General features: G+C 34.6%; 1 protein-coding gene across 1 annotated transcript in view; it reads right to left on the bottom strand.

The window, feature by feature from the left end:
• LOC105823749 (dihydropyrimidine dehydrogenase [NADP(+)]-like) overlaps positions 1-16,863 on the bottom strand; it is a 435,569-nt gene that overhangs the window by 265,293 nt on the left and 153,413 nt on the right. The window contains 1 exon segment of the mRNA XM_012661010.1: positions 16,127-16,311. Within this exon segment, the coding sequence (XP_012516464.1) occupies positions 16,127-16,311 (185 nt within the window).

Here is a 16,863-nt window from a genome sequence, read left to right as displayed (position 1 = left end):
TCTTCTTTTGCTGTCTTTCTTTGTGATTTGATGATTTTTAGTGAGATTCTATGATTCTTTTATCCCTTACTTTTTGTATCTATTATAAGTTGTGTGTGTGTATGTGTGCGAGTGTGTATTACCGTAGGCTTGATCAAAACTCTTACAGTTATTTAAGCTTACTTTAATCCAACAACAAATTAACTTCAAATACATAGAAAGCTCTGTACTTTTACATCCCTATACACACACTGTCATTGTTGTCAGAGTTTATTTTTATATTGTGTATTCCTTAACATATATTTGTTGTTATAATTATTCTCAACACTTTTGTCTTTTGATTTTATACTAGAGTTAAAAGTGATTTATGCATGACCATTATAGTATTATAATATTCTATGTTTGAACATATTTTTACCAGAAAGATTTCTACTTTCATATACTTTTGTGTTGTCATTTAACAATTATTTGTTTCAATTTGAAGAACTCCCTTTAGCACTTCTTGTAAGGCAGGTCTAGTGGTGATGAGCTTCTCAGATTTGTTTATCTGGGAAAACTTCATCTCTCCTTCACTTTTGAAGGAGAATTTTTCCAGGTATAGTATTCATGGTTGGCAATATTTTCTTTCATTGCAGTGAATATTTTATGCCACTCTTTTTTGGCTTGAAAAGTTTCTTCTGAGAATTCCGCTGATAATCTTACGGAAGTTAACCTTTTGTGACAAGTCACTTTTCTCTCATTCCTTTCAAAATTCTCTTTGCCTTTGCCTTCTGACAGTTTAATTATAATATGTCAGTGTAGAACTCTTTCAATTCATCCTATTTGGGTACTTTTGGACTTCATGATTATATATATATCTATTTCCTTCCACAAATTTGGGAATTTTTCAGCAGTTATTTCTGTAAATGGACTTTCTGCTATTTTTCTCTCTCTCTTCTTCTGAAATGCCCATAATGCATATATTGTTTCACTTGATGGTGTTCCATAAGTCCCATAGGCTTTCTTCGCTCTTGTTAATTTATTTTTTTTTTTGCTATTTTTAGTGGATAATTTCAAATGACCTATCTTTAAATTTACAAATTCTTTCTTCTGCTTGATTAAGTCTACTCTTGAAGTTCTGTATTGCATTTTTCAATTATCACCATATTCTTCATCTCTAAGATTTCTGGGTTTTTTTATGGTATTTGCTTCTTTGTTGAATTTTTCATTTTGTTCATGTATTGTTTTTCCTGATATCACTTAGGAGTCTATATGTGTACTCTTGTAGTTCATGAGCTACTCTAAAACTATTATTCTCAATTCTTTATCAGGAATTTTGTAGATCTCCATTTCCTTAGAGTCAGTTGCTAGAGCTTTATTAGTTTCCTTTGATGGTGTCGTGTTTCTCTGATTGTCTGTGATCTTTGTGCGCTTGCTTTGCTGTCTAACCATTTTAGGAAGTGGTCACCACTTTTAATCTTTATCGGTGGGCTTTGACAGGGAAAGATCTTCTTCACCACTCAGCCAGCCTTGGATTCTGGGAAGGCCAGCTTGTAGCATCTATGTGTGGGCCTGCCGCTAGGGTCTGCAATCTGGAAGATCTTCCTGCTGATGTGAGTTTGGGTGGGCCCAGCTGGGAGGGCTCCATATTTGAATGGGGATTGCTGGGGGTGGGGCGCCATTGTTAAGCAGGGCTGCTGGCTTGACTCTGTAATTGGGTGCAGCTGCTAACTAGCTTCCCTGAATGTGTGGGTCTCCAGGCTGGGCTCTGCACTCGGGAGGATTCAGTTGAAGGGATTCCTCTTTCTGGTGAGGCCACTTGTGAGTGCCCTAGTTGGGAAAGGCAACTGGTGTGGGTGTGGGGATATAGCCAAAGTCTGTATGTCAGTCACTGTGAGCTCCTGGCCCTTTCTTTGTTCTTAGCTGTCCCCAGGAGTCTAGTCTTGCCAACTCCCCTAGGAGGTGAGGCAGAAGTGGGCCTCTCAAGCAGTGCCCTCAAAGGCTGGGGAAGCTGGATATCTGCCTTGGTCTCTCTTTCCCTCAATGAAGAAATCATAGCCTGAGGTGTTCCTTCTTGGCACAGCCCTGTGCCAGCGTGGGGGATGGGTAATGTTTAGAAAGTGAAACTTTTTCTCTTACCCTCTACAATGTAGGTTTTTTCAGTTCTCGTACTCCATTGTGATGCTATAATCTCATCCCAGGTTCCATTCTTGTCTATGGATAATTGCTAAATCAGTATTCCTGGAGTGGACTGGTGCTGGGGATCTCTTATTCCACCATCTTGCTGATGTAGCTCGCAAAGTACATTTTCTAGTCTCATGAATCTTACATTATAATGTAATGGTAAGAGAAAGAAGGAGACAGACAAAAAGATGAGTGTACATGTGTGTATGGTTTTATGTACATGTATGTGTGCTTAAGTGGCTTCTCCTCAGAAATAGAGTGCAGAGTATGTGAGTTAGGAAGCAGTGTGACTGGAGGCAAGAGTGGTTTCTACTTTGGGTGGCCACTGAAGGCTTCTTTAATAAAGTAACATTTGAGCAGGTACCAGAAAGAGGCAAACAGAAAAGTAATTCACATATTAACAGATTTTTGATATACTCTATAGTTCAAATGAATGAATGCTTCAATTTCTTATCAGCTGAACTGTAGTAATACATTGGTTTCTTTTAAATTATAACTGTTATATCATCTGTTAAGATAATAGCATGTAGACTATTACAGCCTCTATTTCATACAACCCAATAGATCTGTTCAAAGAATAAAATAGTAAATTAACTTTAAGAAATGGCTTTAAGTTAGACAGAGATATTCCCAAAATAATAAATAACATGTTGACAAATTTTCAAAAGTGTCAATCAAAGAGGTAATGGTTGCCATATTGACAGGCTTGAAGGCAAAGGTGGTGACATTGCTGACAAGATGTCAATGACGAGAGTAAGAAAAGCCTGGTGACCAGCACAGGGTGGTGCCTGACAGCAAATCCATGTAACACAAAGGAGTCAGTATGATCAAGGTGAGAATGATGAACGTAAATAAAAGAAACTGACATTTAAGAAAGGTGACAGCAGTGATGTTAAATATTAAGACTTGGAATAAAAACCTCAAAATTGTAAGTCAACAACATATCAGCCAATACTTGCTTTTGTGTTAACCTATTAACCCTTGTACTTCCAGAAGGAGAATTCTCTGAAATAGGTTAAGGTGAAGATAGAGTGCAGAGAGAAAACCAGTGTAGTTGCTCAGAGGTCACTTTAAAATAGGAATAACAATTTCTACAGTGAAGGATGGTTGAGAGGATCAAATGAGAAAAATCACAAAGCACCAGTATGCTCATTTTCATCTTTCTATGTCGATGTTAACTCTACTCCACCATTAAGTACCAGAACTTTCAGCAATCTAAGGGAGTATCTATCACCAATGAGCCAAGTGAACTTGTAAAATCTGTTCCCTAAAATTCACATGCTCATAATCTAAAACGTTTCCAAAACATATCAAATTTTTCAACCATATTTTTTCAATGCTTACTCATGGCAGGCATTTTATTGGCTAACCACAAACTATGAGGCAAGTACTGTTCTAGGTACCAGGGATACCACTGAGAAAAAAAGTGATAAAAAATCTATTTGAGGGCTACCTTCCCATGGGATTTTGTCTGGTATACAGGGACTGTGCAATATATAGAAAGTGATCTAAAATGAAATGAGCAAAATTTTGAGAACTGGTTACATGAATTACAAAAAAATCCAATACTCATCCTCACTCTGTTCCTCAGCTTCTTAACTCAGGTGTAAAGTGGTTGAATCAAATGATCTCCATGGACATATCCATCTCAACCAAATTCAGCATAGTTTTATAATTTTTAAAATGGGGAAATTGTTAATATAGAGGTAATTTTGAGTATAATGTGAACGCTAAGCTCCTAAAAATAATCACCACATAACAGGTATTCAATAAATAAGATACTTATTTTTAACATATTTTATTTGTGTTTTAGAACCACATAAAATTATAATTTTGTCCCTTTTATGGAAGAAAATAGTAACATCTGAGATTGGTCCTCACTATTGGAAATTTTAAAAGTAAGTCATTATGCTGGGAATTGCACCTTTATGATTACACCATTTTGCCATAGAACCACCAGTAAGACAAGCAAAAAGGCAACATGAAATTTATCAAAGGTCCCAAGACATAATGAATAAGCAATTAATCCAGGAATTGAACCTGGGTCTCTTGACTTTCAGGCTTCCATTATACCACTTATATCTGGATATTTTTCGACCCAATCCTTTATAACTTGCTTAAGACTCAACTTTACTAAATTACTGAATGTAAAGAAACACAGTTGTGGTCAAAATTTCAAATTAGGTTATTTTGCATTTCAATTTTCCCCAGCAAACTAAAGGTTTTGGGTGTTTTGTTTTCCTGTGATATTGTTATTAGCCCCCAGACAGTTCCAGGCATCAGGGCATTGTACATTCAGCATGGGATCCAGAACACTTACAGCCTATTTGGACCAAGTGACACTGCAGTGGCTAATTTCTTTCATCCTCCATCAACATACACTAAAGTTAGGATGCTTATGGCATGGATAAGATTTTTCAGTTATTTTTTCTGCCCATTCTAATATTGAGTAATCTCTGCCCAAAATAGCAATCTACTGCTGTATTGGTAAGGAAATATTCTGCTTTTATGGAGACAATTTCATTTTAAATTACTTCTCAGGTCAAATGCTCCCATTTAATAAAAGTTTAGAACCCTATACAAAGTCAATAAAAGGCATTAAAATTACTTATTAGTCATGGTATTTTCTTCCCCTATCACCAACTAGATAGTTTTGTTTTGATAGCTCCATTAGGTATAGCCTCATTTCTCATTTTTCCTTGATTTTCTTTTACCACATATAGATGTTATAAAGAAATGAATCCCTCTTCATATACAAAATGTTGACATTATCACAAATACAATTTTTAATAGACAAAAAAGTCAAGTCTCTGATGCATAATAATTATTTTAAAATATTAACTAAGGAACACATCACAAATTAACCTGAATGTACTACTGAAGAGGCAAATTCTATGGCAAGTACTACAGGGTTTACTGTATGTTTATTTATAAGCAACTGAAATGGACTTCATTTTTCAATGACAATAAGCAAATTTGACTTTACTACTTGTCATTGCAAGGGATAAAAATGAGATCACATGCATTTCTGATAATAGTTAAGTCTAAAGACTCAGTTTCCCAGTGAAACTGGCCTGAAGTCATCTCAACACTGTGATCCCAACTAAGTGGAAAAACTTGGCATGGAAACAGCATTTAGCCATGACATATTTCAATATTCGTTTTTGGAGACTATCACTATCTCAAACTGAATCCATTATGATTTAAAACTGTCTTTTTATTGATATTCATTGTTTTTCAACCTGACAGGAGCCAATGATTTATATCAATTTTCTCTTAACATAGGAATTAAAGAGTTTGCAATATATCTTAAACTGAAGTACACTTTTTCAGTAAGTCTCAAGATTTATAATACAGTTGTCATTTCAAAAGCCTTACCTCTTCTCAGTTGGAAAGGGGTTTAGAGAAGAAGAAGGCAGCTCTGTTGATAAGATTGTTTTTATCTGAAGCAATGGAGGATTCAAAAATTAGTATGACATATCGATGATGCCTTTTTTTCCAGGCATTTTTTATTCTTTAAATGCAAGAACACCGCGGTTGGCTGTCAATCATTAAACCACAAAATGAAATCCGTTGCTTGGCTAGGAGATTTGCAACTATACCAATGCTGGTAAACTAACCACCAAATTATAGCCTTTTCTCCTGCCTCACCCAGATTTCACAGGGGCTGCACACCCAAATAAATGCCTCTTGGCTACCCATTCATCTAACAGCTGGAAAGATGACACTTGACATTTGGAAACTTTCCTGTGAAGATTGCTGCAAGGCTTTCCCATTAGCTTCCTGGTGAGACTGTAAGGTCGAATAAGCTGCCTCAAAACCTGCAAAGGGTAACGGAAATACTCCAATATTAAGCCTGTGCAATTTAAATTTCTAATTCTCAAATCATAGTTCTTCAAGATTGTAGAAATCACCGGTATATTTCAGGGCAAAAGAATGCCTTTGAAGATGTGGAATTAAAGTGATATTTTAAGCAATGATAATGATAACAAGTGTCTTTTATTCAAAGTTGGGACTGAAGGTCTTCTAAGTAACAGAGACTTAAACATATAAAAGTTCTTGTAAGTTTGTTTTCTAAAATCCTTGTCATATTTTTTGCAACTGTTCATCTTTGTCCAGAGCAGGGATCTTTAACATGAGTCACAGTTACTACCATTCTTTAGGTTTTATTTTCACATCATACATCTTATTAGAGAGAGCTTTAAAATTCTTACAATCCAGCATTATGGGTTCATTTTGAAAATCATTGACCCTAATATAAAATAAAAGAGTAAATATGCAATTATTAAGAAAATGCTGCAATCTTATAAATCTTTCAGGTATAAATATTGCTTTCTTCTTTAGAAAAATAATTCCTTTCAAAGGGCCCCAAATCAGAAAGTTTTAATAAACTGTTCATTAAAGATATCAAAAAGACAAAACTCCTCACATAATCTCAAACCCTAAAATTGGCAAAAGGTAAAAGATTTCATTTATTGATATGAATGCACATAATTCAATTAACTTTTTTAGCAATGACCTTTTTGCATGTACTCAGTTTCAAATCCCCTCTCTTCAAAGTGTCTTTACAATTGCCTGCTCTTTTGCTAACTAAGTTATTTCTCTAGTGAAAGATTAACAAGAACGAACAGGCCTCCCTAAATGTTCAGTCATATGTCCAAATGTAGATGAAATTAATGTTATGATTAAAAAGAAAAATGAAACATTTAAAAAATAGATGCAGAAGGGTATTGAAGAAACAGGAGATATGAATGATGTAACTTTCAGCCTTGAATTAATCACCATGTGAGACTGAAATCGCTTTTTAAAAGTTATGTTAGTAAAAGAAAAAGTTATGTTAGTGATGCTGAATTGTACCTCTTTAGCAACAATGACAGATAAAGAATCCTATGGATGTGTACCTCCTGGCCCCAAATCACAAACCAACATAGGCATGAACCTTGTTTTCCCATGCCATTCCATCAACAAATCCATCAAAAGGAAGCTCAGTTCACAGAAAGAAGGAATACTTAGCAATAATTAGACTTCTCCTTTCTTTTCAAGCTAAAATCACAAATACCATTGTGTACTCACTGTATAGTAGGTCCGTGGCATGAATTTGTCTTCACTAGGTACTGAATCACAAATTTGTTTCACATAGCCTATTGAACTGCCATCAGATAGTAATGACTTTCTGTCACTCTTGACCTGGGGCAGATCTGAACTAGTGACCAAGAGGTTAAAGGGTCTGTATCTCATTACCAATCCCCTGAGATACCTAGTTCCCTCAACCACTGATGATGTTTTTTGTGCCTCCGTTGAACCAGAAGAAAATATACAAAACGTCAAGCAGTAGAAAAGAGGGTCATCAATATAAGACATTTATGATAGTTCTGAAGAACATCATAAATATCTATTTCAAAATATACCCATCTATTCCATACAAAATATATCCATATTCATTTACCTGAGTAGAATTACAGTAACTGTCAAAGAACTTCATTATATACCTTAATTTGCATATCTCATAAATTTTACCCATAAGCTAAAAGACACTGTCGGAAGTCAAAACTGAAGATACCTATGCTCCAGGAGCTTACAAGGTTAAGAAAGATACTTTAGATCCAGCATGATTCCAGGACATTTATGTGTGTATCTTGTGTATCTGTTCTAAGATAATTCTGCCATACAAGTTAGTTTCAAAGGCAGATTGACAAATTAGAAAGAATAATATAGATTCATAAATGAAAAAATCAAAACAATATCAGGCACCTTAATGTGGATGCTTACTACAGGAACACAGCACATTTTTAAAAAGGATAAAGTTTGCAGAAGAAAACAAAAAAGTTTTATTTAGGAACATTCATTTAGGTAGACTCGGGTATATAAAATTGTAGAAACATTGAACCTATCCCAATAATTTAAAAATTAACTTTTTGTTGTTGTTGTTGAAATTTGATCTCAAATGCTGGCTTCCAATGAACACTATTTTATAACTATTCAACTTCAACTATTCTGCACTTAACTAAGTATTTCAGTGACTACTAATGTCACTTACAGTGTACCAAAACTTTTTTTATGTTTAATGCTACAATGCCTCCTTCCTTATACTTCGCATTTTCCCATAAGTATTTGTTTGATTTTCATGGAAAGAATTCTGCTGGAAGAAAATAGTCTCATTTCATATTTATATTTAAAACGAAGCTCTACACAAATTTTTTCCTTTATTTGGATTTCTACCTTTGCTTGTTGATTCCATATTTATCCTTCAACTAATTACCCTTGTTTTTTGTTTCTCAATATATACATTTCTACCCCTGTAAGTACTTTTGGAGCAGCAACATGTAAATTTAGTTGATCCCTTCTACAACTAATAATAAATACTATGGTTTTTTTAATGTTGCATCTAAGAGAGAGTCAATTTAAAACAGAATTCTTAATAAAAGAATGTAATCACACCAGTGGGTTTTGTGATTATAATTTCCATATAGATCGACTTTATTTGACAAAATGTTCCATGTTTATAAGAGCTCCTTCTCAGAACTACCTGACTACTCCAGGAAAAATGAGTTTCTGATCTGGGATTAGAATTTAGAAGACTTTAGTCTGTGTTCTATCTCCAAGTTTGTTCTCAGTGGAAGGACATAACAGGATGAGATATCATATAGCCTTTTTCTCTCCACTTTCATGAAACTAAATCTGTTTATATGCTAACACTAGAACAAAGTAAGGGCTCAGTCTTCTGAACAGTGTGTAAGTAGAAAAAACAAACTCAGTTTCTCCCACTATACTCTCACAACATGCTTCTGACACGAGATGTGTGGGAATTTCTCCCCACCAGCAAGCAAGCAATCAATCCTGCAGTGGACACCAGCTGGATGTCCTCTAATTCAGTCTAATTCTGACACCATCTACCTGGAGATAGTGTCAGATCTCACAGGTTGAGGACTGCCCCGCCCCCCACACTGCAGATGCCCATGGCGAGCCCCAGGTTATTTTAGGTATGCTTCTGAACAACCAGCTAAAACCAGGGTTCCCATGATTAATTTGTTAGAGAACCTTACAGAACTCAGGGAAAACACATTTACCAGTTTATTACAAAGGATATTTTAAAGGATACAAATACAACAACCAGATGAAGCGGTACATTGGACAAAGACTGAAAGGGTCCTGAGAGCAGGAGATTTTCCCCCTGTGGAGTTGGGGTTTGGCACCCTTCCTGCACTTGGGTGTATTCTTGTTTACTGTCCCAGAAGCCTCCACATGTTTGACTACTGGCAAGTTATCTCCCAATGCAGTGCATACATTTGACCCTGAACAGCACAGGTTTGAACTGTACGGTCCACTTACACCAAGCTTTTCTGCCTCTTGCCTCTGTCACACCTGAGACAGCCCTTCTCTTCCTCAACCCCTTCTCTTCCTCCTCCTCCTCAGCCTACTCCATTTTGTGAGGATGATGAGAATGAAGACCTTTATGATGATCCGTTTCCACTTAATGAATAGTAAATATATTTTTTCTTCCTTATGATTTTCTTAATGTTTTCTTTTCTCTAGCTTACCTCATTGTAAGAATACGGTATACAATACAGATATCTTACGGTGTGATAATTGACTGTATTTTATCAGTAAGGCTTCTAGTCAACAGTAGTCTCCTAGTAGTTAAGTTTTTGGAAAGTCAAAAGTTATATGCAGATTTTCAACTGTGCAGGGTTCAGCACCCTAACCCCCCCGTTGTTCAAGGGTCAGTTGTATTTGCTTTCCCTGGAAGTTAGGAGATGTGACATGTTTATATTCTTAGAACTTCTCTGTCCACTTAATCATTTTGGTTAAGGTACATGTTTAACCAGAACTAAGTTACACACAGCCTGTAATCAGAATCTTCTTATTTCTCCAGAGAAACTCTCAGGCAAAGTTCTAATGAATTATTATATTTTAAATTTTAAGACACATAGACTGTAGGGTGTATTGGGGTTTGTAGGGTGTCATGGACTGTGGCTAATTGGCAAGATGAATAAGAATCCAGAGTTGAAGAGTACCAGGAAAAAAATTCAATATAGGAATAGTAAGAGATGGACGTGCGTGCGTGCCCAACTCTAGCTGCTTTACTGACGAGGTATCGACCTCGAATAGGTTTCTTAATCATTATACTCATTATTTTTAAAAGCTGTGAAATAAAGATAATGATACCTATTACACAGGGTCATTGTAACAAAAATAAAGTACAATGTAAAATAGATGCTAAACAAATAGTAGCTTTTATTACAATGACTGACAAGGAAATGAAGTTATGTTCCCGGGAAGATAAAAATCAGGGACCACTTTTCTCATGAATGTTTTTCAATAACTCTAATCAACATTGATGTCTGCTCCTCAACTACTTTAGCATTTATTGGTTGTAGTAAATTTAATCTTTGTATTGTGTCATATATTTTTCTCTAATTATTTCAAAAGGGTAATCCTTGAATTCGAGGGAAAAAAAGTTGATTGATTGATGTGGTTAATTTCTTAATTTTTCTAGTACAGTTCTTTTACCTACCCATTTATCCAAACATATCACATGTGTGCGTGTACATACCCATACTCATGCATGCACATGCACACTGCTTAAATAAATAAATCCATTAGAAATATACAAGTAAAAAGTGCAAATAAATTTTAAAATTTAAAGAATTTTTTGTTTAGCTATAGTCATTCTTTCAGTTACATACTCTTTCTTTGAGTAACTGTCAAAATAATCCTTCATATTCATTAATTCTTATTCAAGTGGTAAAATAAAACTCAAATATGCCTAGACTCCACTAACATTACACTATTATAAACAATTAAGGTGAAGTCGTATTGGATCCCTTATCAGTATAAGTATAATAATTAAAGAGTAAGTTTAGTATTATATAATAAGGACACTTAAGAAGGAAAATGTTGATGAGTTAGAAAATGTTTTTCTCCACATTAATACCAGAGCTAACATATCACTTCTATATGGAAACAATTGGTACCACATTATGTACTCCAAATGAAAACCCAGACTAGGTGGTCTTATGTTCTAGCCCCAGTATAACTGTAGATCCAATATCCCCATATAATTTCTATGTCAGGGCCTCCACTAGTCCAGACTATGCCCTTTGGTGAAATAAAAAGAAGTTGCAAGCTTAGGGAGCAAGCAGAGAGTACCTTTGTGAAAATTCAAGGAAGGCACTCCTTCCTCTGAATAGAAGCAGCATGACAAAAGGTCCGTTGTTTGGTGAGTGGACGAGTGGACGTTGGCCTTGATTTCAGCCAACTGGAACCCTTGTTTGGGTACCCTTTGTACAGGGAGCAACCTATAAAATCTTATCCAGTAGAACTCTTTAAAGTCCAGAAATTCTAATTACTCAGTATTCTTCTAATTTTTCTTATCCTCTTTCTCTATTTGTACTTTGGTTTTTGTGAAGCCTTTGCTGATTCCACATCCTGACACCCACATCTAGACAGAATCAATCATTACCTCTTCCGTTATACCTTTGTACCTTTACATTTTTTATTATTGTGTCAATTATACTGTATTAGACTTATATTTACACAACTGATTTTCTTACTAGACCGTGAGATTCTTAATTGCCAGTTTCCTGTTTTAATTCACATTTATAAACCTAGTGATTAATGCTATCTATAAGAGATAGTACTATTTTTTAATTTATTGTTTATTCAATGAATGGATGAATCCATGCATGCACAATTTCTTGGATACACAGATGGATATATATGGATGAACACATTAATGGTTAAATAAAACACTTTTATTATTACCTGAAATAGCCTATTTCAATCTTCATCTGTTTAGATTCTCTATTTTGGGTTTCTATTCAGATCTCCCATTTTCTAATTTTTTTTTTTATCTCATTTTAACAATCCAAAGAGAATGATCTCTAATAACCACCAATACCAATACAAACAACAAATATTTATAGAACAGGCTCTGTACTACGAGCTTTCTATAAATACTCTCACATGAAGGACATTCTCTAATTATTGTTGTTTATTTATAAATAAATTGCTTATTTACCCCTGAGAAGACCATGCCCTGGAGTGATGAAGTAACTTGCCCAAGGTCATGTGGTTTAAAAGTATTGGAACTGGGTCTAATGTCTGATTTTTAACTCAAAGCCCAAATTTATAACCACTATATTATATCTCTCTTCATTTATTCATTTTGGTACCCTCCCAAAGTCAAGTATTGGGCCAAACAGCTGGTACTCAATAAGTGGTAATTGAGCAAATTAACTAATGAAATTTAAGTGAAGCTCTCTTCAGACAACTGTGGGAATTACTGAAGTCCCAACATAATGTCTTTAAATAACCACATGTATCTCAAAAAGCATATTACAAAGAAATTCTAAATACCCAACTGCAACAATTGCATGCATTAATTCATACTGTGTTTATTAAATCAATTTTTAAAATACACTATCTAGTGTTATATATTCCCCCAAATGAACTAATGTGAAATATAAGACGAAGTGTTATAATCCTTCCTTCATGAAGACACTTCAAACATTACAGAAACTTTTCTTAACAAATGCTACATATGTAAGAAAACACTATTTATTGTGCTAATGAACTTATCATACAAACCTATTAGTTTTCTTAACTCCTTTAAATTCATTTAAAATGAATTATCTCACTCTATATTTTTTCTGTTTAATAGATGAATACATTCTTTATTTTGAGGATACAGTAATAAATAAGCATGGTCATTGGCTTGTGTAAGAGGCAGACCAGTAAGCAGACTTCAGTCAAGGCACACACCAGGAAGACCATGTCACAAACTCCTCAGAATAGGAGGAGGAAGCAAAACCTTCAGGACAAGTGGGCCTCAGCCTGGTGAAATGGGTGGGGTAGGGGAAAGGCCCATATTTCAGGAGTAATCTTGTTCCATTGGAAGAAATTCTAATTAACATCACAAGCTAACAAGTTTGGCCTTTATCTTGAGTGCAAAGAGGAACTGTTGACTAGTTTCAAATGAGGAAGTTAGGATTAAACTTGGGTTCTAGAACGATGACCATGGCTTCAGTGTAGGAGCATTGGATTTTGCAGGGGAGAAAGTGGAGGCAGTTTCAAGAGAGGTGATAGAGACCAGAATTAAGTTAGGGACAGGACAGTGTTAGAGACAAAAATCTCACTTTTTCTATATATGTCTTTTTAGCCTTATCACTGTTAGAAACTTTGCATCTAACACCCTGGCAGGAAGGTGGAAATGTTGATTTTATTTGATAGAGATTTTTACCTACCTTCTATCTATACCCTGTTTTAAAATACAATTCAGCACTTAGTTTGGCAAGTTTGAATCCTTCAGCCAAATTCAAAACTCTTAGAGGGTATGAATTTTTTATTTTATATATCAAAAAACTATCATTCCTAATATGCATTTTTTTTAAAGAACATGCATGTTTTTCTTCATTATAACTAAAGGTCTGTTTCTCTCCTTTCATGAATTAAGTGGAAGCTAAGTAAAATGATTGCTAATTTTTTTTTGCCAGTACACATTGATCAGATTCAGGGAAGTTAAAAGATTAGAATGGTAACTGTGAAACACTGCAAAACTACAATTATAAAATATATTTGAGTATTCTTTATGTATTTTAATTTAAAATCTATAAATGGATTAAATTATACTTGATCCATTTGAAAAAAAAATTTAAAACATGCCATCCTTCACTGACCACTGTTCAATTTTACCTTTTCAACTCTCTTTAGCATCTCTGCCCTCCCACCGTTTTCACTCCACAAACTGAATTCACACATTCATGGGGCTTCCTCTGGGCTAACACAAGAGCCTCTTCTCTTATCCCCTGATTCCACTTTCATTTCTTCAAGGAGCTAACAGGCTGCTTGGTAAGATGTCTGGTCAACCAAAAATTGTAACTCCACATCAAAGATAAGCAAACTAAGATTAGTGTATAAAAAGGTTTTTACAGAGATAGGATTGATCAATTATATATGAGCGGGAAGAATGAAAGAAAACTTAGATAAGTAGTTTGTAAAGATAGCTGCATAAAGAAATCCTGCTTTATAATGTATAAAATATGTGTGTGTGTATACATGCACTAGTATAAATCTTTTAACTGTGCTTTTATGAGAATTATCTCTTTTCTGAGACTATATCCTTTTCTACTTTTTTCATAAAATGTCCTATTAATTTATGTAAGTAAATGTTACAGTTTCATTTGGTTTGAATGTTTGTTATAATATTGTTAGTAAAATAGGAAGCCATCAACCCTATACTGATTTCCAAATTGATTTTGAAAATTCTATTAGTCTGAGTAACCTACAGTCTGAGGACTACTAACCCGGTGGATTTGAACCTGGAATTCAGAAATGTTAAATACTGAAGGTGGAACAGGTTTGAGAAGGAATATTTAATATTTAAATGCAGTGAATTTGAAGAATAGATAAGACGTCCACATGAAGATGTTTAGTACATCTGAAAGGTAGGTTTGACATGCATAGAAAGATGTCCAGCAGACAGCTGGATCATTCAAGAGAGGGCCCTATTAGAAATATAGATTAGGGAGTTACGCAGCAGGAGGTGACATAGAGAACCCTGAGAGTAATCAGAAAATAAGAATGGAATGAGAAAATGAAAGCATAGGGTGATAGGTTTGGGCACGGAAAAAGCAAAAAGAGCCAAAGCAGGAGACTGTCCACTCCCAGGAGCTGTCTGGAGCTGCTTTCTCTGTGTGTCTGTCTGTAAGTCCATGATGATTCATCGAAGCACAGTGTGGCTATCCTTCGGTCACTGCAGAAACTCAGCCTGCACCCCTCACCTACTTGTCTCCCTTGGGTTCCCTGGTTTGTGTCTGTTAAAATTACATTTTTCTTTTTTTAATTTCTTTGCTTTTACACATCCCTTTTGATTTGTAACTTTTGAACATTTTTTAGTTTTAGATTTGGTATCTCCCCCGAGGCTGCTTCCAAAATCACAGCTCTGTATCTATGCAAAACCCATAGGCTGCTTACACTCATTCTTGAAACCCTCAACTTCTGAGACCCCATACTCTGGCCCAGACTCAACATCTCAAGCCCCAGGACTCAGAGATGACAGGGAGCAGGTGGGTGAATAGTAGGTGAATTAAACTTTAAAAAGATGATATAATCACTAGAATAGAGTACATGGTCATGGCGAGCAAGAGGGGGAAATTTAAGGAAGCATTAAAGACAAAGTGAATTTGGTTAGCGTGTGGGAAACAAGAGAAAACTAAAGAAGAGAGGAAGAAAGGCATGGTGTGAATAAAATTTTTCCTGAATAGGAAAGAGAGAAGAGGAATTTTATTAAGAAGAGCAAACTTTTCCAAAAACATTCTATGTAAATGAGGTAACTGTATCTACATTTAATTAAATTATAAAACAAGATGGAAAATATTTAGTCAAAAAGTAATACTACTAAGTCCTAGTAGTTACAGCTTTTTCTCCCCAAGACCACATAGTCACCAAAGTATATTCAACTTCACATTTAATCATTTTGCATTTTATCATAAAACTAAATAGTTAAAAAATTACAGCTGTAATTCATAAAATATTTGCTTCTTGTCACTTAGGTACAGAGAATTTAGGAAATGGATAGGACCCTATCTGGTCCAAATGGACAGACCAGATAGTTTTCTGGACCCTGTAAGATCATAATTAATATACATTCTATCTCCTATCACATTGTGTGCTATGAAATTTAATAAACATATTATCTATATATTTAATACATTAATAAATATTTTGATCACAGCAGGACTAATGACTTCAGGGTATTCAACTAGCAGAAATGCATAATGAATTTTCAATCCACTACATAGTTCTACCATCTAGTCCATATTTCTAAAGTTTGATCCAAGTAAATATGCGTATGGCATATTTTATATATACTTAGTATATATCTTATAGAAATGCTCATATAATGAATATCCAAAATAAATTAAGAAGTATTAATACTTATCCACTAGAAAAGAATTAACCGAAAGTGATGCCAAATACCTACCTGTATATATTTGTGAATGTGCCAAGAAGCTTGCTTTCCATCATTCACTGATTCCACTGTAGTGTTAGCCATACCAACGATATCACCACCTGCAAATACCCATGGTTCACTGGTTTGCATAGTTTCTGGATCTACTTCTGGGAGATTCCATCTGTTAAGTTTTACAGGGCTCAAGGCTTCTTTCACTAAAAAAAAGTGAAAAATAATAGACAATGATTAATCTGTGCATCACATATCAATAATTTGAAAATTAGAAAAATTATTATTTAATTATTATTCTAGGGATTCAAGTAACTGTTTTTAGTGAAGCATAAAAATGGAAAGTTAATGAAATTTCGAAGTTAACAACACATTCAAGTGTACTGACTTAATCAAGTTGAAATACACCATACATGTAGGAATTAAAGACCACCGATTTGGGCAATGTTTCACATCCAGCATTTATGTCTAAGAAGTACGGATCCATGGAGAAGGAAAGTACAGTTATTATAATAGAGATAAAATATATTTCCTAAAACTTTATTTATCCATAGCCATTATTTTCACAAATCTATTACTACTCGTATGATCTGAAACTCGTTCCTGTATGTCACAGTTGTAAATTATATTATGAATTCGGGTTGATGAATCTCTTTCTCTTAAAACAAAACATTTTATAAAGCAAAATGAAACAGTTTTCAACATTTTCATCAAATTATTTGGATTTACTATTAAGTAATGTAATGAACCCACTAATA

Source organism: Propithecus coquereli, unplaced genomic scaffold (genome assembly GCF_000956105.1).
Source record: "Propithecus coquereli isolate 6110/MARCELLA unplaced genomic scaffold, Pcoq_1.0 Scaffold7, whole genome shotgun sequence".
Classification (NCBI taxonomy): domain Eukaryota; kingdom Metazoa; phylum Chordata; class Mammalia; order Primates; family Indriidae; genus Propithecus; species Propithecus coquereli.
Note: the sequence above shows the minus strand (reverse complement) of the source record. Positions and strands in the feature narration are given on the sequence as shown.